The 26,863-nt window shown below is 31.7% G+C and overlaps 3 protein-coding genes and 1 long non-coding RNA gene across 5 annotated transcripts in view; 2 read left to right on the top strand and 2 right to left on the bottom strand.

Moving 5' to 3' along the window:
- The first annotated feature begins 6,529 nt into the window (after positions 1–6,529).
- On the top strand, positions 6,530–10,113 carry LOC113787031 (uncharacterized). The gene is made up of 3 exons (XR_003473218.2): positions 6,530–6,732; positions 8,656–8,745; positions 9,851–10,113. It is a non-coding gene; the product is annotated as an uncharacterized lncRNA (long non-coding RNA).
- A 1,109-nt stretch (positions 10,114–11,222) lies between these two features.
- On the top strand, positions 11,223–14,813 carry LOC101496891 (uncharacterized). Its single transcript, XM_004506469.4, has 3 exons — positions 11,223–13,186; positions 13,992–14,181; positions 14,432–14,813. Exons 1-3 carry the CDS (start codon positions 11,576–11,578, stop codon positions 14,557–14,559), a joined length of 1,929 nt encoding a protein of 642 aa, XP_004506526.1. The 5' UTR covers positions 11,223–11,575; the 3' UTR covers positions 14,560–14,813.
- A 3,830-nt stretch (positions 14,814–18,643) lies between these two features.
- On the bottom strand, positions 18,644–21,673 carry LOC101502268 (sugar transport protein 10-like). The gene is made up of 5 exons (XM_073369553.1): positions 21,636–21,673; positions 21,261–21,340; positions 19,391–19,569; positions 19,194–19,341; positions 18,644–19,080 (listed from the first exon to the last, which is right to left on the bottom strand). Exons 1-5 carry the CDS (start codon positions 21,671–21,673, stop codon positions 18,644–18,646), a joined length of 882 nt encoding a protein of 293 aa, XP_073225654.1.
- LOC101496457 (uncharacterized protein ycf20) overlaps positions 20,813–26,863 on the bottom strand; it is a 10,362-nt gene continuing 4,311 nt past the window's right edge. The window contains exons 3-4 of one of the 2 annotated variants that reach the window (XR_190067.4): positions 21,445–22,534; positions 20,813–21,340 (exon numbers count right to left, since the gene is read on the bottom strand). Coding sequence is in view for 1 of the 2 variants with exons in the window: in XM_004506468.4 (XP_004506525.1) it covers positions 22,150–22,534 (385 nt within the window). In the remaining variant the exon portion in view is untranslated. Of the gene's footprint in view, positions 22,535–26,863 lie in introns of both variants that reach the window. The other variant, XM_004506468.4, reaches the window with a different exon arrangement.

The following is a 26,863-nucleotide window of genomic DNA, read 5'->3' as shown; positions in this document are numbered from 1 at the left end:
AGAATCATCCCAGGTCACCATCATGGATTTTTCTTGAAAGGAAATTTCTTTGGTGCTCTTTTGTTCAAGGGACATTCAGTTCTATAATGTCCTTGTTTGTTAAATCCAAAACATGTGATTTGACTCTTGTCTACCTCGGTTTTGAAGTTTTCCTCTTTATTTGGAAATCACTTTTTGATATGATCCATTATCCTCATCATCCTTTGGTTTTTTCTTATAAGAAGAACTATTTCTTCATCAACATCTTCATGTCTGATTTCTTCTGAATCTTCTTCTAGTTGCAGTGGAATACTTTCTTGAGAAGATTTTAAGTCTATTTCTTTGCCTTTATATGTTGGTTTGTCTTCTTGTAGCAGCACTTCATGTGATCATAAGACTCCAACTATTTCTTCAAATCCGAGTGCTTCAAGGTTATTGGCCTGGCTTATGACTGTTACCATTGGTCCCCATATGACTGGAAGGCATCACATGATTTTTCTTACTATATCTTGTACTAAGTATGCCTTGTCTAAGGATCACATTTCATTTACAATAGTTGTAAAGCTTAAGTACATTTCATCAATAGTTTCTCCTTCATTCATTTCAAATAGTTCAAACTTTCCTATGCCTATATCAATCCTTGTTTCTTTCATTTGACTTATTCCTTCGTGATGAGTTTGTAATGTATCTCATACCTTTTTAACAGGGTCCCATTCATCGACTCTTTCACTTTCTTCTCTACTTAAAGCATATGATAAAAATAATTGAGCTTTTGAGTTTAGAAGTACCTTAGTTTTATCTTTTGTTGTCCAATATGTTTCTTTAATCATTGTGGTCGAATCTTGGTAAGAAATCTCCATCTGTAATGATGCGCCATATACCTGTGTCTTGTGATTTTAGAAACAGCTGCATTTGGCTTTTCCAAAAATAGTAGTTTGTGCCATCAAAGTAAGGTGGTCTGTTTGATTACCCTCCTTCAGCAATGTACTTGGCTTTTGACATTTTTTTCCTGAATATTTTATTCTAGCACTTTTAAGTGTTAATCCTTAGAGACTAGCTTTGATACCAATTGAAGTAACAATGTCAATTACAAGGAAGGGGTTTGAATTGTAATTGTCCCTTTTTAAATATTCATGTTAAAACTCAAAGTATCTAACTCAAGATTGATCTTGGTTATAAACCTAGAACGTTCTTGGTTAGTGAAAACACACAATTTTAACTTATCTATATAATATATGATTAGAAGATAAAAATTAAATAGAGATAAGGGAAGAGATATCACACAGAGATATATCCTAGTTCACCAAAAATGGGTTACGTCCAGTACTCACAATTGTGAGATTTTCCACTAATAGTTCAAAACAAGATCGTTCTTGGTTTTCACATAGCCTTTCCAGATCAATCTTGATCTGTTATAATATGTTCTATTTCAACCTATAAATGATTTCCTTAGGTTACTTTCAATCTTTAGAGATGATTTTTACAAATTACCTTTTAATCATAACATGATTTTTACAATTTACTCAAACTATTTCAACATGATAGTCTTGAGTTACCCAGTGATAATTTAAAGAAGTTGGTAGAATCTGAGTATGCTCAACTCTTGTTTGAGTTTAGATTCTTGGATTAGGACTCAGTAAAAATGAATTTGATATCTAGATAAGGACAAAATTGAATCTTTTTAAGTGATTAAAAAGCTTAAAAGATTTCGAATATGATTGTATGAGTGATGTATTGCTTTGCACTTGAAGCTTTGCCTTATCCTTCATCTTGAGGCTTCTTTTATAAGCTTCAAGAAGGCTTATGACAGCTCAATTTTCCATTGAAGATAGCCCAACTGTCATGTGCTAGTTTGTGGATAAGATAGACCTTAAAGCATGAATGTTTTGCAAAGAAAGAACGATGTTCGTTTCTGCTTTGAGGGGTGTTGAGGTTTAAGCTTATTTACAAATTTCTTGAAGTGATTCCCTACTTTTTGTCACGTGTGCAGGATGCTCAGAAGTATAACTAAAGTGTCCAATCGAATAGGTCAAATTCGTACTTGATACATGCTCAAACTTGGAGAATGATCTTGCTTGATAGATTATTAATCACAACATTTTCCTTTGTTCTTTGGAGTGATTCTTTTACTGATATGATATTTGTATATTTTTGGTGAAATTCTAGAAACATATTGTAAATAATAGAATCAGTATTTTCTTTAAGAATCTGAACATTCTTGTTAGTCTTGGAACTATGAAGAACGTTCTCCGTCTTACACAATTATGTCAAGAATGTTCTTCATTTATTTGAATGAAATTGCTTCTTTTTAATATGATCTTGCTTGAAATGCTTAGTACCTATCTTTGATTAACAGGCTCAAACGCACCTGTTAAACACCAAAACACTTAGAATCGTAACTAGAAGTCTTAATAAACTTTTGTTTGATTATCATCAAAATATTAATTTTGGATTTTGTCTCATCATGAATATGCCTAAATTAGAAATGAGAAAAACTTGGACTAGCCCAAGCGTGTTGATGTTCAAAGCACACTTAGGGTTTTGGAAAAATTCAAATTGGTCCCTTGACCATGATGAAAAATCCCTAAAAATTGATGTTTTGGTGAAAATAGAACTTGTCCATGATCAATTTAATTAGTTTGGTAAAAGGAATTTGAAAACCCTAGAAAAGTTGTAGAAAGTGGTAAAGACTAAAATGTTAAAGTAACTTTTGATTTCAAAATGATAAAATCCTAATTTGTTTAGGTTATATCAAAGTAAATTTTCAAAGGTAACCGAGATTTTCTAACATTTTTTGTTCTTTGAGAAAAAAAATGTTTAAAATGTGAATATATGCCTTGACATAAATATTATTTTAATGATGAACAAAATGAATCTTCAGATAAACAACGATACAAAAAGCAGGAAAAGACTTCAAAAAGGATTGTGCGCGATCAGTTTTTATTTTTCATGTATTGATTGTTTTTAGATAAAATGTAAGTAGCATAAAAAGCTTTTTGAACATTATTTACACACACAAAATGTTGTTCTATCAAAATTATTTTACAAAAATCAAATTAAATAATTTGTTATAAAAATTGTAAAAGACATGTTTTGAACGTTTCTAGCAAGTTTTTATTAAAATAATCGATATAGTCGACACCATAATAGGTTATGACGGCAAAAGTCACCTCTGTGTTTCCATAATCATCTAAATAATCGATTATGCTAACAAAAATAGTCGATTATGAATGTGGAAGCCAATTTCGTGTTTTTAAATTGTAAAAATAATCGATTATGGGTTAAAATAATTGACAATGATGACAGATCTTGAAGAAAGTCACACGTGTGGAATCAAAATTTTAATTGCTCATCATTGCCGCCTTTTCCCTTATCTTTTTGGTTGAATTCGAACTCATATATATAGGAGGTGTTTTTTAGCATGTTTTTTCACATCAACCTTCAATCTCTTATTCTCTTGTCTTATTTTTTTTTTTACTACTTAATGCAAAAAAATTCTTGGAGAGCTTTATTTTTCCTACATAGAGTTGTAATATTTACTCTTGCACTTCAATTTGTTTATCTACACTCAAGGTGTAAATCACTATTTTATGTTGTTATAACATTATTAGAAGCAATCCTAATTGTTCAAGAAAGATGATATCTCTTGTAGTTAGAATATATTTATTAGAGGCATATTCTAAAATCATGTTTGAAGGTTTCTTTCTAATCCAGTATTAAAACTTTGATAATAATAATAATAGCTTATTTTTGTAAAGTTTGCAATTCACGCCCTTCTTGTATCTGAAATCACTTGTTCAACATATTTATTTAAATTTTAGAATTTTTAAAATGTAAGAAAATTGAAGTTAGTTTAACTACATTTGTTCTTTTGATTTTGGAAATGTTTGAGTTTTAGGATAGACTCCTCTTTGGGTCAAAACGTTTGAATTTAGAAAGAAAAATATGGTTAATTTTGGATGATAAAAAATTGATAATTAATTATTGAAATAAAAGATGAATGTGTGAATATGCCTAAATTAGAAATGAGAAAAACTTGGACTAGTCCAAGTGTGTTGATGTCCGAAGCACCCTTAGTGTTTTGGAAAAATTCAAATTGGTCCCTTGACCATGATGAAAAACTCACAAATTGAAATTTTGGTGAAAATAGAACTTGTCCATGATCAATTGATTAGTTTACTAAAAGAAATTTGAAAACCCTAGAAAAGTTTTAGAAAGTGGTAAATACTATAATGTTTAAGTAACTTTTGATTTCAAAATGATAAAATCCTAATTTGTCTAGGGTATATCCAAGTAAATTTTCAAAGGTAACCAAGTTGGGAAAACCTTAATCTTGATGACTGTTAAAGTGTTGAAAGATTTATGTGCATGATAATTTGAAAATAGTCCCTTTATGTCAAATGTTTGAGAAAATGTTTATGAGAAGCTTAATATAAGAATTTTATGTTAAAAAAATATTTTGCTTAGGTTGTTAAAGACAAAGATTTGTGTTGAACTTCATAATATGGCATAAGTGTTTTGAAAGAGACTTGAAATCCATTTTTTCCTAAGAAATTAAACCAAAGTATTTTTTATGTTAAGGAACTTAATTGACTAAGAAAACCTAAGAGAAAGTCAAACCCTAATTGATTTGGATAACGGCCGAACCTAGGGTTCATTTTGGGTTGTTTTAGAAACTTGTATTGATTAATTTGATTGATTTGTATAAAGTACAAGAAAATTGAAAGGCGTCATTGGAATTTTCGAATACGTTATGCTAGTGTAGTGTAAGTTGATTGTGTAATAAAGCGTCGTCGAGTTGAAAGCACTTTATGCATACACATTCTATGTGCTTGTGATTAATAGATGTGCACGTGATTGTTTATATATTTGATATGATTATGAGTCTTGTTGATGATAATATGTCATAAGGATGCTTTGTGAAAAAGTGTTAAAAAATTATTAATGTTTAATAAGTATTAAAAATAGAGTATTTTAATAGTTGCAATTACATAATAATTAATGTGAAAAATTCATCTATTAAAATTAAATATAGTTACATAATAATTATTATATATGTAATAGGCCATATAATAATTATAGTTAGCGGTGAATGTAATGGGCCACATAGTGATTCTAGGTGTTCTGATAGTCCACGTTATCCTTACGAGGATTGTTGAGTAGTGCTAGTGTGTGTTGAGGTTGCAACATAGTAAATCATTATAGTATGTGTTGAGACTACATATTGGTAAATAGTATTAGTCTTTGTTGAGGTCTTACATTTATGATTTACGGCCTTTAAGAAGGCTTTGTCACATGAGTCATGTTTATTATGTGATGATATATATATATATATATATATATTGATGATTTGTTTATCACTTGATAACATGCTACGTTATGCTTTTGTGCTTTGTATATAAATAAAGATTTTAGATCGTGACCCTCTACTATTATTGTGGATCGGGCTTATGCCTTAAGTTCTTAAAGTTTTGAATTGCGCGAGAACTGCAACGATGTAAAACCTGTAGAAAATGTGTATTTTGAAACTTATGGTTATGTGTATTTTGAAACTTATGGTAGTGACAATGTGTAAGTTATGGTAGTGAGAATGTGTATTTTGAAACTTATGGTAGTGCAAGTTGCCCTTATTTTGAAACTTGTGGCAGTCAGGAGGTGTAATTTGAAAACACTATTTACATAATATTTCACTTTGTTTTGACAATGATGTTTAATATGCTTACAATATATATTAAAAAATACAGGAAACTGTAAAAAAAACAAAAATGGAATTAAAATCATTTTTTCATTACCCACGGACAATTCATGGATAAAATTAGCAATATCAAATATAAAATAGTAGACTTTGTCACGGATGATCCGTGGGTAATGTAACTTACGACTTTTCCGTCGATAAATATCTACTATTTTATCTACGGCAAATCTATGAGTAACGTTACCCACGGAGACTCAGTGGGTCATATTACCCACGGACAATCCCTAAGTAAGTGTGTCCCACCGCGTGTCCGTCGGTAAATATTTTCCTACGAGCGATTTACCTAGGAACTCGTATCCGTGGGTAATCCGTGGGTAATTTTACGTTACCTATGGACAGTCCGTAGGTAAAGATAAAATTTGCCGTAGGTAATAACAGTTTTTCTTGTAGTGTATGTTTTATAATTAAAACATGTTGATTATATCAGTTCCTTTTATTTATGAATAAAACTATAAAAAAAAAAAGTATTTTTCACAGTTGAAATATTTTTATTTAGTTTACGTGTAAAAATAGTCAAATTATTTATGTCGTAATAATAACTATTGATAAATATTTTACGAGTGTTAACTGACGACTAAATTTACGTGCAAGCTGAGTTGCGTCGGGATAGATAATTTCTAAATAGTAGAGACGAATTATTTAATGAGAAGTTAGTAGGATATTTAGAGGAATGGGTGATTAGGATTAAATCCTATTATTATAATCTAATCTTGGTGACTAAGTTTCACCTTTTGTTAGTTTTAAATAAAAAATAAAAATGAGAGTACCCAATCCTTTTTAAAGAAAGCTGCGACCCCCTTCCATTCTTTTACTCATTCTGTTTCCATTCATCCTTCTTTTCTTAGCCAAACAAAAAGGAAAAAATAAATAGTGTTGGTGATTTAAAAAAAAACACAAATCTCTATTTTTCTATTAGATTTAAGGTCCCATTCAAGAAGTGTTAGGAAGAAAAGTTGCTCTCCTCTACAAGGTGGTGATTGTGAGCTAATTTATTTGAGGTGAGACACTTACTTCCTTCCCATTTTTTCTAAATTCATAAAAATTTATATGTATGGTGGATGAGTGAAAATTTTGAGTTCTTAACCAATCTTTTGTTGTTGTTCTTGAGAAAAGTGAAATGAGTTTTCTTCTCTTCCTCTCAAACCAAGGGAAGATAATGTTTTGTTGGTTTTGTTTGATTAAATTGGTTTAATGTGTAATTAGGGAGGTGTTGATGTTGACTGTGTTATTTAAAAATAAAATAAATTTTGTATCCTTGTTATTGATGTTGTTAGTAATAGTTAGAAAAAAAAATTGATTTTGATGTTTTGAGTTATGTAATGTGTTATTTTCAAATAAATGAGTTTGAACTGAAATTGAAATTTTACTAGAGTATTTAGAATTGTTAAAGTTATGAAAAAATTTCAAATTTTAACTAAGTTAACTCTGAGCAAAAAGTTATATTGAAATTAAAATGTTTAGAGTTAAAAAAATGTAACTCTTTTAATTACTATTGGACTCAGTTTAAAGAAGAAATTTAGAGTATTTTATTAATTCAAATTTTTGGTGCTCTAATGGTTGAGTGATATAACTTAAAGGATAAAATGATTTGAATTGTTGATTATGTGGATGTGTGAATTGGAAATATTTGTTTTTATTTAGTTTTAAATAAATAATGTATCACTTGATTGTAAAAGTTTTTTTTTTTATGTGAAAAAGATTTAATTTTGGAATTATGATGTGGTTGGATAAATTTTGGTGGTGAACAAATTGTTATGAATCCTTATGTTTATGTAGTTAGCTACTTGAGTTTCAAAAACAAAAACTGAGATTGTTGAGCACTGGGATAACTCTGAATATTTTATGTTTGCTGTGTTGAAATTTTTTTGGAAAGGAGATAGAAACAAAAAGTTCATTGCAAAATTTTTGGAATAAGTTTTGAAATAAATAGGTAAATGAATTGTTGTGGGTTATTTTAATTCAAAAGTATTTGAGTGGTAGAATTTTTATAAACTTTAAAGAAGTTAAGAAAAAGTTCTCTTGTGATTTTTATGGCAGTATAAATTAAAATTTGGAGTAGTTTAAAGTTTGAAATCATAAGAGTTGTTGTCCTTGATTATTTATGGTGTTTTAAACTAGATTTGGATTTGGAAGTTTTTTTGAAAAACTTTGATGAGCAAAATGAATTTTAATCGAGTGGTATATATTTATATATATTTCAAAATTTTGTTTAAAAGTTGGTTTTAAGTTTACTTTGTTATTAAGTTGTTAAAGGTTTTATCCTTTGGGTTTTTGTGAGAACAAGATTTCTACCTTTGCATATTGAACTAAAAAGTTTTAGTCATTGATATTAAATTTTTAATTTTTATGAAGAAATTTAACTTTGAGAAACAAAGCTTCAAACTTTATGACTTTGAGAATAGTTCATATAAAAAAATATATATAGGGATTCAAACTTTGTATATCAAAAAGGTTTGAAAGAGAAATATTCACTTTATGAATAAAGTTTCAATCTTAAGTTTTGAAGTTACAAGTTTTAATTTTTATAGTAAGGATATCAACTTTACGCTAAATTCGAGGTTGATAAAGTATTTAGGTATTTTGAAAAATAATGGTTGATTATAATTTTAGATTTGATATATGATTTTATTATGAATGAAGATTTTAGTTGGAGACTTAAAAGAAAATTGTGAACTTGGAAAGTATTTGGTGTTGATGAGAAAATGTCATTTTTAAGTGAAAGTTTATATACAAAGTATAATTATTAAAGATTAAGATTTAAAAAATGCCAAATTGAAAAATCATTTAAACCAAAGTCTTTTTGAAGTTAGGGAACCTAAGAGAAAGTCAAACCTTAATTGATTTGGATAGTGGTCGAACCTAGAGTTCAATTGGGGGTTGGTTTAGAAACTTGTATTGATAAAATTAATTGATTGGTTTAGGGTACAAGGAAATTGCGAGGTGTCATTGGAATCGTCAGATAAGTTATGCTGGCGTAACGTAATTTTCTTGTGTAATAAAGCACTGCCGAGGTAAGGGCATTTTCTAACGATATTATATATGCTTGAATGCAGAGTGTGTATGTATACATGTTCTTTGTGCTTGTGGTGAATAAAGGTGCACACAAATGTTTATGTATCTGATGTGATTATGTATTCATAATTGATAACATATGTGTTATGAATTTTATTGACGAGAATATGTCTTGAGTATGCTTTGTAAAAAAGTATTAAAAATAATTAGTATTTAAAGAGTACTAAAAGAGGAATATTTTAATAGCTGCATTTACATGATGATTAATGTGGAAGAGTCATAGTATGCTCATGCATTTCATAGTTAGTGGTGACTGTGATGGGTCACAGTGTTAGTGGTGATCGTGATGGTCAATGGGGTGGTTCCTTGAGTTGATTGTTCCACCTTATCCTTACGAGGATTTTGGAGTCGTGTAGGTCTGTGATAGACAGCGCTCTAGTAAATCGTGTTGATCTGTGAGATGTGGCACATCGATAATTAGTATTGGTCTGTGAGAGACGACGCATTTATGATTTACCCCCCTCGAGAAGGGTGTCAAAATTACGGAATCACGTGCAAAGGCATATAAGCATTGGTGTTTTGTCACACGAGACATGTTTGTTATATGATAATATATATATATATATATATATATATATATATATATATATATATGCATATATATGCATGCTTGATAATCAATTGATTTCATGTCATGTTATGCTTCAGTGCTTTGTATTTTTTTATATATGTTGTTTTTAGATTGTGACCCTCTATAATTATTGTGGATCGGGCTTACACCTCACTGCACCATAGTAAATCTTGTTGATCTGTGATAGGTGACACCTCGGTAATTAGTATTGGTTTGTGAGAGGTAGTACATTTATGATTTACGTCCCTCAAGGAATGTGTGGAAATTCCGGAATCATGTGCACTGGCATATAAGCATTGCATTAGGCTGCTTTGTCACACGAGTCATGTTTGTTAAATGATGATATTTATATGCATGTTTGTTTATCACTTGATGTCATGCCATGTTAAGCTTTCGTGCTTTGTATTTTCGTATGTATGTTGTTTTTAGATCGTGACCCTCTACTTTTATTGTGGATCGGGCTTACGCCCCAGGTTCTTAGAGTTTTGAGTCGTACTAGAATTTCAACAACGTCGAAGACGTGACATAGCGATAATTTTGGATTGGTAATCGGAAGCAATGAGGCTTGATGCCACTCGTGGATCCTCGGTTAGATTAATGATCAGCTTAGGGTTTTATTTAAGAATTTTATTTATTCTCTCTTCCTTATTGCAATGATGTTGTTGCAATGGAATTTATGTATTTGAACCAATTGGTAATTTTTTTTAGTCAATATGAATTGTTTGGTTGTAAGTAAGTCTGTTGTGTCGAAAATATTTTATATAATGAAACAATGATTCTAATAGTCACTTTTGGAAAATAATTTTACAGTTAAATATTTTATTTTGATTTAAATTACAGTACGATTATGAATTTTTATCTTAAAAAGTTTAGTTGTTTTTTTTTTAAAAAAAAAAATACACTATCGCTATTAAAAATCGCAGTGTGACAAACGACATCAAAGACATGGTAGAGCAATGATTTGGAATGGCGAGTGAGGCTTGATGCCATTTGTGAGTCCTCAGTAACTAGTCGTCCTCACTTTAGAGTTTCAAGACCAGCTTATAATTTTATTTATTTTCCATTCCTTCTTGGAATTTTGTTGTTGCAATGCAAATTATGTATTTGAAACAATTGTGACTATTTATGTTCAATGTGAATTGATCATCTTTAACCAAGTCCCTATGTAAGTGCTAGAGAATGAAAATCGACAAAATACACACACATCGTGTAAATTAAACCAAGTTTGCACCACTCAAAATACCACGTATAAACTAACTAGGAGACCACTCCTAACTATTAAAATAATTGTTTCCTTTTCTCCCAAGAATTATTAATTATCTTCTTAATTTATTTTTAAAAAAGTTATTAATTATTTAATTTAAAAATAAATTTAAATTTCGAGTTAGTATAGTTTCCTACATCATCATGTACACATTACTAAAATGATTGTTGTATCACCAAATTAAAATTAAAATTGAGAAAAGAGACCAAATATCAATAATTTGAAAAAATAGAGAGATTAAAATTGTATGAGAAAAATTAGCAGAACTAAAATTGTGTATTTAATAAAATGAGAAATCAAAAGTGCATTTTAGTGTAAATAAAACGGTGAATACTATGATGATGGTTATTGTGTATAATATTATACAAGGTGAAATGTACATTTATCTATTGAACAGGAACTTTAGATTCGTTTGGTTCAACAAATAAGATGAAAGAGAGAATTGAATTGTGTTTGGTTAAAAAAAAGAAGAGAGAAACATCGATTTTTTAAATTATATTTAGTTTAAATGAAAAGAAGAAATTATTAGTGGATTTTATGTTGTGTTGACTCCCTTTCTTCTCCTCCAAATTACCCAAAAATGGAAGGGAACAAAATAAACTTTTTGCTCCCTTATCTCTTCTCCTACAAAATGAACAAACACAAAAACTAAAAAGATATTACTTATTGTATATTTGGGGATTTGAATGGGAGGTGATATATTTTTTACACGTTGAGAATTATATCATTTTGTACAATTTGCATATTAAATTAAATTTTGATTGTGATTTATTTTTTGTACGTTGTGTCTTCATCAAAAGAATCATTGGCATTTTCTAGAACTACTAGAAGGAGAAGAATTCAATCCCTGATCCATGGAGACACATGAGTTCATAGCATCAATTTTCCATTCCAAATTATAAAAGAAACACGAAGTCTGTCTCCGATTCTAACCATGCAATCTTCTTCTTTTCCTCTCCGCAACTACAATCCACTTCCACTCTTCCATTTTCTTCCTAACAACAATCACTTTTTTCCTTTTACCAAATCACAATCAATGTCCACTTTCTCTTCCTCTTCTTCACCTTCTCCTTCAAACAACCCAACACAACAACAACAACAACAACCTCAAATTCCAAACATCGAACAAAACAAACTCTCCCATGTCATCAAATACCACAACCAAACAAAACACAATTTCAACAACTATGCAAGAGGACCTCATGGGCTTGATTGGGCCAACCAGCCCAACCCATTTCGCAGGTACCTCTCTTCTCCTCTTCTCCCTCTTCTCCATTTCACTACACAACAACAACAGCAGCAACCACTTTACTCTTCTCTCTTCAATTCTCTTCCATCCCCAAAACCCATTTCCAAAACCACTATTTCTCAGTTTCTCTATGATTCTCTCTCACTCTCAGCTTGGAAATCCACAAGCTTTTCAACTTGGTCTTTAAGGGTTAACCCTAGTAGTGGTAATTTGCACCCAACTGAAGCTTATATCATTGCACCTTCAATTGAATCAATCTCTGATTCACCTTTTGTTGCTCATTATGCTCCAAAGGAACATTCTTTGGAACTTAGAGCTCAAATCCCATCTGGGTTTTTTCCCAAATTTTTTCCACCTAATTCTTTTCTTGTTGGGTTTTCTTCCATTTTCTGGCGTGAATCTTGGAAGTATGGTGAACGTGGTTTTAGGTACTGTAACCATGATGTTGGTCATGCTATTGCTGCTGTTTCAATGGCTGCTGCTTCTCTTGGTTGGGATGTTAAGCTTTTGGATTCATTAGGGTTTGATGAGTTGAAGTTTCTTATGGGAGTTCATGTTTTTCCTGAATTTGAAACACCTTCAAATGCTGTTAAAGGTAAGATTCCTGAGATTGAGTTTGAGCATCCTGATTGTGTTATGCTTGTTTTTCCGAGTGGGGTTAGTGGGTTTGATTTGGATTATAAGGAGTTGAGTTCTGATATATTGTTGTTTTCTAAGTTGGAATGGAAAGGGAAACCTAATTCACTTAGCAAAGAACATGTTTGTTGGGATATTATATATAAAACTTCTGAGGTTGTTAAAAAGAATTTGACCTTAGGAGATAGGTTTTTGGTTGATCCATTTCAAAGGAGTGGTCTTTGTAGTGAAAATGAAAATGATTGTGAAAGTTGTTATAAGGGTTTGACTGTTAGAGAAGTTGTTAGGAAGCGTAGAAGTGCTGTTGATATGGATGGAGTTACAGGAATGGAGAGAGATACATTTTATCAGATTTTGTCACGTTGTCTTCCTTCTGGTTCTGAAAATGGAAAGAAGCAAAGGAGACAACTTTCTTTGCCATTCCGAGCACTTCCTTGGGATGCTGAGGTTCATGCTGCTTTGTTTGTTCATAGAGTGGTGGGGTTACCTCAGGGATTGTATTTTCTTGTGAGGAATGAAAGTCATTTTGGTGAGTTGAAGAAAGCTATGCTTCCTGACTTTGTTTGGACAAAACCGGAGGGTTGCCCTGATGATCTTCCTTTGTATGAACTCCTTAGATCGGATTGTCGGCGGCTTGCAAAGCAGCTTTCGTGCCACCAGGTAAGCAATGCAACTATTGATGATTTTCTGCATGCCTTTTAAAGTTTCTTAAAGTCTGTGGAAGTTATGTTGATGCTACAACATCCAACATGTAGTTAAATTGGGATTGTAACAGACACTTGTAAAGAGGAGATAAAAAAAAATGCAGCCTTTGTTTAGGCCCTAATATTTTTTATCATGGTGTTGATGATTTTTACCAATTGCTGTTACTATAGTTAGATTTTGGTTTCTGAATTTGATTTTTTCTTCAAGAAAATCTACTGTTAAAATTCCAGTTTACTAGATTATTAGTAATATTTAACCATATAAAAAATACCACATTATAGTTCTTTCACTTCTTTGATTCCTTACCATTAAATTAGTAAATAAATTGCTGTTTGATCTTTAATAACATCAAGGTGTGGAACTTGAACGAGGGTATCAAAACTTTGTTATTTTCTTGCTTTGATTGTCCTAAATTCTTGAGAGCAATTAGTTTTGACTTTTGAAGGATAAAAACTATGGGGGTTTGTGATTTTATGTAGCACGAGCATGTTGGATTGAAGGCATGTCCGGTAGTCGACATCTGTCGGTGTCTAACGCTGACATGATGTTGGCGCCACATGACACAGACACATGTAGTTATTTTCAACTTTCACTTTTGTAAATTATTACCGGTGCTTATGTGTCAATGTCGTGTCCGATGTTAGTTTCTGTGTTAGTGCTTATTGAATCTCGATTCATTGCATAACAGTCTTATTTCTAACTAAAATCTAAACAGAATACATATTGAATCTCCTGTTTCAAATGTGACATTTACTTGCAGGACATTGCAAGTGATGGTTGCTTTAGCCTTGGCATGTTGGCCCGAATGGAGCCTACATTGCGTGAGAAGAACGTCTGGATGTATCCACGTTTATTTTGGGAGACTGGAGTCCTTGGACAGGTGTTGTACCTTGAAGCTCATGCAGTTGGAATCTCAGCAACTGGAATTGGCTGCTTCTTTGATGACCCTGGTATGTTTCTTGTTTTTCCAAACCATTTGTTTTTAGGTATTTGGTCTAGTGGCAATTATTATGTTGTGGTAAGTGTTTGATGTCTTTCTTGAGCAAATGCAAATGATAAATTTAGCTATTATATTGTTAGTTTGTTACTTTTCTAAACTCCCTAAACCCTAAAACCAAATGCAAATGTGAAATTTTCACTTGTACTGTACTTGCATTCTGGCATTTGTTTAGTAATGAAAAACCTTGTGTTCTTTTCCAGTGCATCAGTTACTTGGGCTAAAAGGGTCAACCTTCCAGAGCCTATATCATTTTACGCTCGGTGCTCCTGTCGAGGACAAGCGTATAATGAGTTTACCTGCCTATCCAGGTCCCGATGCCGATGCTTAATGCCACATAATGACTTCACATTACCATTCAAAGTTGGGGATACATGCATAAAAAAACTCCTGTCAAGTGATATCTCTCCCTAAACACTTTTAGATTGTTATAACATCTTTGTATATGCAAGTAATAATTTTCTATTAGTTATCATAGTTAAAGGATTAGCAAATGTCATGATGTATAAATGGAAAATCATACTTCTGTATATGAGTTAGTTGTATTATTAGTTTGATCACTCAGTACTAGTAGTTTTTTTTTTCTCTCTCTCTCTTCTACATAAGCATCATTGGCTAATTTGTCTCACAAACTTTTCTCAATTCAATTTAACTAGATTATGGTCCGCGTGCTGCACGGATATAAATTAATTAATTTTATAAGTAATATTTTATGTATTATAAATATAATTATCTTATAATATTACTTTATTGATTTGTAATAATTGAATATGATTAAAAAAATTAAAATGAGCGAAAATCATGTTCATCACAATCATCTAATTTAATTTTTAAAATATTTTGTAAAATTCGTATGATAACTTATTATATAGAATAATTGTTTGACTTATTGTACTTTGATTGTTAATTTATTTTTCAATATATAATGGTATTTGTATTTATTTGACAAAATAAAATGTAAAATACAAACAAAAAAAAAAGATGTAAAAATTTATAAATATGATTTACTATTTAATATTTTTTATTTTAAAAAAAATGTTAATGTTGAATTATATTGTAGCGTAGTTTAAATTTATTTGTTTTATTATTATAATATTTTAATTGCGAACATGAGAAGTTGTTGTAAAAAAAATTATTGAATATATTTCATAGATTTTAATAATTGAAAGTAACTTTTTTAATAATTTTTCACATATTCGTATTTTACGATTATTTTTAATAAATTTATATATTTTCTGTCAAATAGAATATATATTTTTATTTTATAAAATGTTACTAAAAAAATGAATTGACATTAATGAGTAATTTAATTTTTAACGTATAAAATCATTACTCATATAATTGTTCATAAAAGGAAGATTAAATAAAGAACATTTATGTCGATATTTATGAGTGATTATGTGGTTTTTTTTATTGAATTTAATTACTAATAATATAAATTATTATCATTGATAAATGACTAATAATGTTATTAAAAATAATATTATAAAATAGTTTATAAATTTATTATAAAATAAATTATAAAATAATTTGATAATAATATAAATTACAAATTATTATCAAATTGTAAAATAATTTTATAAGTTTTATAAGTAATATTTTATGTATTATAAATATAGTTAACTTATAATATTACTTTATTGATTTGTAATAATTGAAAATGATTAAAAAAATTATTGATTTGTAAAATAAACTTATAAGTTTTATAAGTAATATTTTATGTATTATAAATATAGTTAACTTATAATATTACTTTATTGATTTGTAATAATTGAATATGATTAGGAAAATTACATATACTTTAAATCAATTTTAGGTATTTAAAAGTTTTAACTAATTGTTTGTGCAATTGAATTATAGTTATGTTGATATGTACCAAAAATAAATTTTATTAAAAAATAATTTAATTTTATGCAATACTTAAATTTTCATTTATTTTTTACCATTCAAATTATCATCATAATAAGAAAAATTAAAATAAAAAATAGCATTCAATTATAAATATATAATTTAATTGATGAAAACTAAGTGTTAACATATTTTTTCAAAAACATATATATAGTAAACTTTTGTTGATTATATTTTTTAATGTATTCATATATTATAATTTTAAATAAATTTGTGTATTTTAATAATTGGAAGTAACTTTTTTTAATAATTTTTCATATATTCTTATTTTATGATTATTTTCATAAATTTATAAATTAGTGATTGAGAGGGGGATTGAAGGAGATTAGACATTGAAAGCATGATTGAGAGGGGAGAAAGGAGAAAAGGTCCACATCAGCTTTTTGGCTGACGTGGAAAATATTTGCTTAGGTGGATGAAATAGAATGAGGTGGCATTCGGGAGTGAGGTGACATTCGGGGGTCTGTTTTAAATATATATAATAGATTAAAGATTTACATATACTTTAAATCAATTTTAGTTATTTAAAAGTTTTAACTAATTGTTTGTGCAATTGAATTATAGTTATGTTGATATGTACCAAAATTAAATTTTATTAAAAAATAATTTAATTTTATGCATTACTTAAATTTTCATTTATTTTTTAACATTCAAATTATTATTATAATAAGGAAAATTAAAATAAAAAATAGCATTCAATTATAAATATATAATTTAATTGATAAAAAATTTTGTGTTAAAATATTTTTTCAACACACATATATATAGTAAACTTTTGTTCATTATATTTTTTAATATATTCATATATTATAATTTTAAATAAATTTGTGTATTTTAATAATTGGAAGTAACTTTTTTTAATAATTTTTCATATATTCTTATTTTATGATTATTTTCATAAATTTATAAATTAGTGATTGAGAGGAGGATTGAAGGAGATTAGACATTGAAAGCATGATTGAGAGGGGAGAAACGAGAAGAGGTGTCTACATCAGCTTTTTGGCTGACGTGGAAAATATTTGTATAGGTGGATGAAATAGAATGAGACATTCGGGGTGAGGTAGCATTCGGGGTCTATTATAAATATATATAATAGATTCTTTTAGATTTCTATCTTTTATACCATTTTTCTCTACATAGAAACATAGTGATGACATTCAAATGCTTTAATTGCATTTACTTCGTATATAAATTTTGTATATAAATTTTGTTGTTTGGATTGAAAATTGTTTATTTGAAGTTGAGTTATTTTTATAAGTTTCAAAATTTTGGGGGAAAAAATGAAAATTAAATTTTGGCCAACTGAAATTTTGAAGAAGTTAGACTTAGAGGATTGTTTTGCAAATTATTAGGGACCAATTTGCAAAATTTCTAGGGACTTATTTAAGAAACAGAAAAATTATAGCGACTAATGTGAAAATTTTATAACATACATTGTCACAATTGTAAATGTAAAAATATTATAAAGACTCTTGTGATTCATATATATTAAAAGGTAAAGAGGAAATTTTAAATTATTTGGTTTGTGATTCATAAATTAAAAGGTAAATAGGACTCCTTTATGATTAAAAGGCTGAATGAAAAGAAAAACATATTTCATATCAATTTTTTCAAAAAAATAAAACGATGAGACTATTTCTTTCAATTTCATAAACGAATTCACCAATATGTCTTTTAAAAAAAGTTGTTTACTTCATTTATAAAATCTGTTAAATATTTTAATGAGTTTTGCTGTAGAAGTGCATAAATTATTTAACTAATTTTATAGAAATATTTAGTAATTAGACCAACTTTTCTTTAAAATTATAAAATTTAGCAAAACTAAATTTATCATGGTACAATGTATTAAAACATCAATTTATTGAGGACAAACACTAAAAGAATACAATTACAAAAAATTAGTTATCTACAAGAGGGTTATCAAAAAACAAACTGAATGAAAACTATTGTATCAACATTTTGATCTATGCCACACGTATTTTCTCAAACTAAATCAAACATCGACTTTATGGTCATTATCAATGACAACATCGGGGACAAGTTTTCTCCAAAATCAATTAGACTTTCACACTTTATTCATTTCTTCAATAGAGACGTTGTTTGTCTCAAGCAGAAACAATGCAATGAAAATTATCATGATGAGCACAAAACAAGCAAAGAAGAAGAAAAGACCGAACTTCAAGTGACAAAGCATATTGAGAAGAATTTGAGCAATGGCAAAGGTGAACATGTTCACAACAACATTCGTAGCTTGAACTATAGATTGAACCTCAAGAGAGCATATTTCACTAGGCACTAACCATCCCTAGGGACCCCAAGACCATGCATATGCTGCAACGTAAGTACATATAAAGAACAAGAGAAGATTGACCTCATTTTTTGTAAACGAGTCTTCATATGCAAACAATGGTTATTACCTTTATATTAGTGGTCATGCTCGACAAATGGCTTAGCTTCAATGGAATATGTATTATAATTATATAAAATAAAAAAAGATTAATTATTAGTTAACTTTCAACTTTCACATGACAAATCAACATTTGAACACTATCTTTAGGGGATAAAATCCTTCTACCAAATGTGTCCACAATGAAGATAGAAACAAAAGTAGCAACAACGATGACACCTCCAATAATTACCGCAGACATGAGGGAAATATCGTTTCCAAAATCCAAAGTTTTGAAAAGCATAGGGGCATAAATCATGATAATATTGATGTCGGTGAGTTGTTGGAAAAATGGAATTATATAGCAAAAAGTGTGTTGAGGTCTGCATCTTGGTTGTATAATATTCTTCCATAGGTTGTTCACCTTTTTTGCTTCCTCGCTAGCATCAATTAGATGTTGGAACTCCTCATCAACGTTATCAATGCCACAAATCTTTTGCAACATTTTTTTAGCTCCTTCTTTTTGACCACTTTCAATCATACAATTTGGTGTGTCACCTAAGAAAAAAGATTCTAAACACAAAATATGATCGCAAGGACGACTTCAATACCCAAAGAAATTCTTCATCCATTCTCGAGATTTGTGGTCCAATAGCTGATAAGATTTGCACCTAGGATGCCAATTGTGATTATCATTTGGAAGCCAATGTTGAGTGCACCTCTAATTATTGTCGGAGCCATTTCAGACAAATACACTGAAAGAGACTGTTTAGGAGTGACAACAAAATTAAATGCAATCAAGTTTGCAATATTCTTAACCTTTTTATACATCAAATCATGAAAGCATAGGAAAAATACAAATTCATACCTGATTACAATATCCTACAACGAACCCAAGCAGTAGACGACCGACTATAAGCATTTCAATATTGATAGCAAAATCATGCAACAATGCACCAACAAGGAAAAACAAGCCACCTCCAAACACTGAGGCTTTACATCCAAACATTCTTGTAGTTGTAGAAGCAAAGAAAGGAGTTATTAATGCTGCAAGATATAAGGAAGATGTAAACAACATAAGGAGTTTGTTGTCAAATTTGGATTATTGCCTCTCATGTCTAGGCTCGTCTTTCATTTATTTGTAAACACCAAGGAAAAATTTGACCAAGAATGAAAGTCACTCCTTTTGTAATACCAAGATTATAACTAAAAAGTAGATTTCCCATGGCCACCACCTAACATGTGACTAACACAAATGTTGTGACCTTGCCGTCAAATTGTCTTCCATTTGTTTAAGAAACCAAAACTCCACCATCTATCTTTCAAACTTGTGTATCTTAAGGCTTATGTATCTCTATGATGTAAACTTGTGCTTTCATTTATTTCTTTTCATGTTAGATATATATGTCCATTTTATAACTTCAATAATCGCTAGTAACATAAGAGCAAACAATAACAAACAAAAAACTCCTTCAACAATATATTTTATTATCGTTTTTTTTAAATTATCTGCATCTTAGTCATTTGCCAAATTAGGTGAACTTTTTTATTATGATTTGGTGTCAATACCTTGTTTTGACGACTTGGAGGATAAGAGTTAACTTCTAAATTATATCATTGTCAAATTTATTGATAGAATAAATCAATGTTATTTCGTATATGTAATCCATAATGATACTTTGTTAATCTATTTATAGAATAAATAGAAACTATGTTGAAAATCTTTTTATAAAAATATAAAAAAAGAATGAAAAGAAAAAATTAATTGCAATAGAACTAAAATATCTGATCGATGATAACGACTCTTCTCGTGTCGAACACAGAAAAATTTTGAAACTCAAATTTAGGTTGAGAATCAGAACCAAATATTTTTCATACTGATCAAATACCATATTTGAGTATGGTGGAAATGTAGTATGTATAAGATTGATATGCTCAACCACCGTCTTCGATGTTGACACAGTAGTTGTCGAACCCAACATATCAAGCTTAAAATGTGGAAGATGGTTTAGATGTGGTGTGAAGAAAACAAAATGGATGGAGTCGGTTCTTGACTCATGATGGAGGAGCAAACAATGATGCATTCTCAAAATAAATAAAAAACTCATCTTCATAATTGTTGTGAATTGCGGCGCAACAATATCTCTTGGATCGCAACCAGACTATGATCTTATGTTAGAAACTACTAAATGATAGGGTTAAAGATAAATCTCATATTAAAAATACACTCAGGAGCTTTATATATAAGAAAGTTCCTTAGAATATTTCCCATTGATTATTAAAAAGATACTAAAACAATGAATATATTAGATCTATTTATAGAGTATATTTCAAACTTAACATACTAAGTGTAACCAACTAATAAATCAAATTTAACCATCTAGCTAATCTCCAAAACTATTGACCAAAATATGAATTCACATCCTCTCAATCTCTCTTTTTGTCTTAATCTCTCTTAACATTTGATCTACCCGTTATTAATAGATATACACATGAACAAAATGTTGCCTAATAGAAGAGAGCTTGCACACAAAAACTCATAATCATTCACGCTCAAAATTGTGGTGTTGGTCTGATGCTGAAAAAGTTGGCACGAAAAATAACAACAACCGGAGCACTCATTCTTTTATCTTCAAAATGAGTTTCATTTCTACAAAACCAAATAACATCTCAGATGTTAATAATACTAGCTAAAATCACATCTCTGCATTGCTTAGATCAACCTCTCTCACAAATACCAAGAGTCTGGATAATAGAACTAAGGACAATGTTAATTTGACATACAAAACTTAACCAACTCCAAAGACTCCTCACAAACCTGCAAATAAGTAACAAATGAGAACTAATTTCATAAGCACAATAACAAATATCACATCTTGAAACTATATAACAAATGTCATTATATGCTGTTCTTAATGGAACCTGGAAGACATGTATTGTTAAAAATTCTTGTACTTCCTGCAATATATATGATGCACAACCACTTATCTGATGTTCTATTTGAGCTGAATTTCACAATTCCTATCAAACTAGGTACCAGTCTGACAGGCGTTCGAGGTTCCTCGAGATGGTAGAGTTACATCACTTTTGTTGTAGAACAGTGACATATTTACTGCAAAGAGTATGCAGTTTCACCAGTATCATCATCCATGCTAGCAACTCAACATAAAAATGAACCACTTTATGCTCTGAATTGTCAGAACGTCAGAACACCGTTGCAGAATGAACACCTATGAATCTCAAAAGCAATTATCCGATGCCAAGAAAAATATTCAACTTGAATGCCCTAGCTTGTGATAAAAAACCGCCGAGTTGATTGCATAAAAAACCCAAATGCAATAACTACAAATCAACTGCTTAATAAATGCCAAGTGATGAAAACCACTGAGAAATTCTGATTTTCATGGAAGGTATTAATGCATCCAGTATCTGTGTCGTCAATCACGGATCACTAGAAAATAGCAGTTTGTTCAAATTCCGCTATGCTACAGCGCTGCAATAGTTGTTGTTTGGCAACACTTTATACTAAATCGTGAAGAATAACGATTCGTTAAAGTTCCACCACACTATAGCATTAAAACACCGATATAGCTGCTATTTGACAGCAATGTCCAATATAAAATCAAATCAATATTTGAATGAATCCAAGAAAAGTCCGAGTGTAAGGCCAGCTTTCCAATAATTAAACACCGATATTAGGCGCTTGGTGATTAAAGGAAGAAAAGAACTATACATAAGAGCACCAATGCCTTCCACAACAACAACAGCCAAAGCAGCAGATAGAATATCCCAGTCGCCAGTTTGTCCAATAACAGTGGAAAAGGCGGTTGCACAATAAAATCCAGCCAAGAAGAAAAGAAGCTTCATTGGAAGGTTTTTCTTTACCTTCTGAATTTTAGAGCCTAACTTGGTTTGAAATTCTTGAATCACTCTAACTATACGCGTTCTTCTGTTAGTTCCGTTTGAAGTCGAAGGACTAAAACTGTTGTCGTTTATGCTGCTTCTAATCCTCCTGAAGAGGAACAAAAGGATTCAATATCTCAAGAGATGTTCACACTTCAAACTAATATATGATTCTATTTGTATAATTAACTTACGATATTCACGTATACAGTGTCCAGAGTGTTGCAAATGTTGTGATCCAGGGATCACCACGGACAGTAGGAATTTGTTAAAATTGTGTTATGCTAAAGTGCTATAATGCCTCTATAATTGCTATTTGACAACACTGTATTCAATAGTAGTTTATTCAAATTCCGCTGAGTAATAGCAGTTTATTCAAATTCCGCTGAGCTATAGTGCAAGCTTATATAGCCGCTATTTTACAACACAAATTCAAACAACATGCATCCAGGTGAATACACATGAACATAATCATATTTATATGATCATAAAAATAACTGTAAAATATCAACCTTTCTGAATTATATAACAATGGTAACCTACCCTTCTTTTAGAATACTTATCAACAATTTGGTGCCCTTGGAGGGTAACCTACCCTTCTGAATTATATCTCTTTTTTCTTGGTGAAAAGGGCAAGATAGCCCTCAGAAACTATCCTCACTCACGACATCTATGTCCCAAATTTCCATTAAAAACCACTCCCCGTGAAAGCTATTGTGATAAGTGTCACTGTTATGTTTGTGATTCTGCTGCACCATGTAAGTATTGGACCCTTTCCAGGCATTGCAATGCAGAGAGTGTTGGTTTCTAGAAAGATCAGAGGAAAGTGAGCCAGCGAATTCCTTAAAATAAATGTCAATTTCACTTTCAGAAATTTGCCACTTTTTTTTGTTGGTTAGAATTAGTCATGCATCTAGTTTATCTGTTTATAGATAATTAACACATCGCATTGCCAAACGTTCTGTTTGAAAAGGCAATCCGTGGTAGATTCTTTTTGGGATTAGAGGAATGTTGAGATTTTAGTGTTGGTTACTGCTGAATCTACTGATGTTTATTTCAGAATATTCAAGGTGACTTAGTCATCTGCAACTAGTTTTTTAACATAACTGTTTCCATGCTACTTTTTTTCATTCCAACACAGGCACTAGAAAAAGGGTGCTTATGTTTTGTACTGCAACTGTAATTGTGTTGAAAATAAAATATTAGTATGTAAATAAATAGAAAACCTGTAAGTATTTATGTCATTATGTGTATTTATTACTCATCGTCTATATAAAGAACTTCCGCTGTATAGTTGAACTTGAAACACACGGATTATTCAACATGTCTCTCAATATTCTCTTCTCATTCAACATGATATCTAGAGCCTATTGAGAGGCAACTATAATCTTCAACTACCCGGTGGACCCACTGTCTCCGTTAAGATTTTTTTTTTTGTGGCAAATCGTGTTCTCAACTCCGATTTCCCCCTCCCTGTCTGTGCTATGCTATTGTTTTCTCTTTTTTTTCCAGCAGCCCACGTTCTGCCGTCGCCGCTCCCTCCGACGACCTTTCTGGCGAACAACCACTCCAGCAATGTCGTACACCCAGATCGGCCCACCCCTCAACGTGTGTCTTCAACAAACCTCTCATGCGTCCACACGAGCCACCACACTCCACGCGCGTCAGATCCACACGCCACCTCCTACCACTGCGCATGACGGCGCGTCTCGAAGCCATTTACGACGCAACTTCTCTCTTTGCACTCGCCTCAGCCTTCTGATTCCATATTTGCTTTGAGTTTTCAATTTCAAGTCACAAATATACGCGTTCTAGTTCAAACAACTCCTGTTTCCCCGGTTCTGACACTCTTTACCGATCATGACGTCTCTATCTGCTAATGAAACAAAGAGAATCTTTACCAACTATATCACCTATCCTCTCTCTGTAGAAAAATCGAATGGATCAAATTATGACAGTTGGGCCGCCCACATCAAACTATGGATGCTTGGTCAAGGTTACGAGGACCATCTCACTAAAAATTCTGAAAAGGTGGTTGCGGCTGAAACTTCAAAATGGAAGTAGATAGATGATCATTTGTGTAGTGTCATTAAGTCTACACTTCATCCAGACGTTAAACCGATTTTCCGTCAACGTCTCACGTGTGAATCGATTTGGTGTCAGGCAAAGGCACTCTACAATAATGACATTTAACGTCTCTATGGAGTTTGTTACCACTTGCTGAATATCATTACTTTGAAGACGATAGATGGTTCTATTTCTACATATCTTGGCACCGTTCATAGTGCACTTCATGATTTTAACGAATTTCTCCCTCTTGCTGCAAGTAATCCAGTTGAACAAAAGAAGGAGTTGGATCAACACAACACCTTCTACATGCTTCTTGCACTCTATGGCTTGTCCCAGGAGTACTCTACCCTTCGTGATCAAAATTTGGGGTTTGTTACAGTTCTGAATATGTCTACTACCTCAGCGATCCTTTTTCGAGTACCAGCAAAACATCCAGCTGAGCTCTCTATTACTTCAGCTCTGGGTGACACTGCTGCCCTTGCATCTCCGGGACATAATCAAAGTCGCTCTCGTGGAGGACCATTCAACTCTAAGCCTCGTCCATGTGGCAAATCGTGTTCTCAACTCCGATTTCCCCCTCCCTGTCTGTGCTATGCTATTGTTTTCTCTTTTTTTTCCAGCAGCCCACGTTCTGCCGTCGCCGCTCCCTCCGACGACCTTTCTGGCGAACAACCACTCCAGCAATGTCGTACACCCAGATCGGCCCACCCCTCAACGTGTGTCTTCAACAAACCTCTCATGCGTCCACACGAGCCACCACACTCCACGCGCGTCAGATCCACACGCCACCTCCTACCACTGCGCATGACGGCGCGTCTCGAAGCCATTTACGACGCAACTTCTCTCTTTGCACTCGCCTCAGCCTTCTGATTCCATATTTGCTTTGAGTTTTCAATTTCAAGTCACAAATATACGCGTTCTAGTTCAAACAACTCCTGTTTCCCCGGTTCTGACACTCTTTACCGATCATGACGTCTCTATCTGCTAATGAAACAAAGAGAATCTTTACCAACTATATCACCTATCCTCTCTCTGTAGAAAAATCGAATGGATCAAATTATGACAGTTGGGCCGCCCACATCAAACTATGGATGCTTGGTCAAGGTTACGAGGACCATCTCACTAAAAATTCTGAAAAGGTGGTTGCGGCTGAAACTTCAAAATGGAAGTAGATAGATGATCATTTGTGTAGTGTCATTAAGTCTACACTTCATCCAGACGTTAAACCGATTTTCCGTCAACGTCTCACGTGTGAATCGATTTGGTGTCAGGCAAAGGCACTCTACAATAATGACATTTAACGTCTCTATGGAGTTTGTTACCACTTGCTGAATATCATTACTTTGAAGACGATAGATGGTTCTATTTCTACATATCTTGGCACCGTTCATAGTGCACTTCATGATTTTAACGAATTTCTCCCTCTTGCTGCAAGTAATCCAGTTGAACAAAAGAAGGAGTTGGATCAACACAACACCTTCTACATGCTTCTTGCACTCTATGGCTTGTCCCAGGAGTACTCTACCCTTCGTGATCAAAATTTGGGGTTTGTTACAGTTCTGAATATGTCTACTACCTCAGCGATCCTTTTTCGAGTACCAGCAAAACATCCAGCTGAGCTCTCTATTACTTCAGCTCTGGGTGACACTGCTGCCCTTGCATCTCCGGGACATAATCAAAGTCGCTCTCGTGGAGGACCATTCAACTCTAAGCCTCGTCCAAAATGTGAGCATTGTAATCGACTTGGACACACTATTGATCGCTGTTGGAAGTTGCATGGTAGGTCTTCGCCTTCGATAAATGCAACTAAGCTTGATCCTTTTGGCACTAGTCAGACTACACCATCTCCACAAGGCTCCCAGGCAAATTATGAAGATTTCCTCCGGTGGGTTCAGAGTCATCCGAACTCTGCTTCTACTACTTCGATTACATACATTAGTCTACTTTAGAGTCAAAGTATTTTGTTACTTTTATTGATGATTATTCTTGTTGTATGTGGTTATTTTTAATGAAAAATATATCTAAAATGTTATCTATTTTTGAACAATTTTATTAAGAAATTAAAATGCAATTTAGTGCTTCTATTCATACTTTACGAAGTGATAATGCTCGGGAATATTTGTCTCATCAATTTCAAAATTTTATGGCTTCCAATGGTATTCTTCACCAAACGTCATGTTCTCATACACCCGAACAAAATGGGGTAGCCGAACGCAAAAATCGGTATCTCATTGAAACCACTCGAACCTTACTTCTCCATGGTAATGTTCAATCCGTTTTGGGGGGATGCAGTCTTAACAGCATGCTACCTTATCAATCGTATGCTGTCTTCTGTCCTTGATGGCAATATCCCTCATTCGGTCCTCTT

This window comes from Cicer arietinum, chromosome 6 (assembly GCF_000331145.2).
Source record: "Cicer arietinum cultivar CDC Frontier isolate Library 1 chromosome 6, Cicar.CDCFrontier_v2.0, whole genome shotgun sequence".
Lineage (NCBI taxonomy): Eukaryota > Viridiplantae > Streptophyta > Magnoliopsida > Fabales > Fabaceae > Cicer > Cicer arietinum.
The sequence above is the reverse complement of the archived record's forward strand: the minus strand, read 5'-3'. Positions and strand labels throughout refer to the sequence as shown.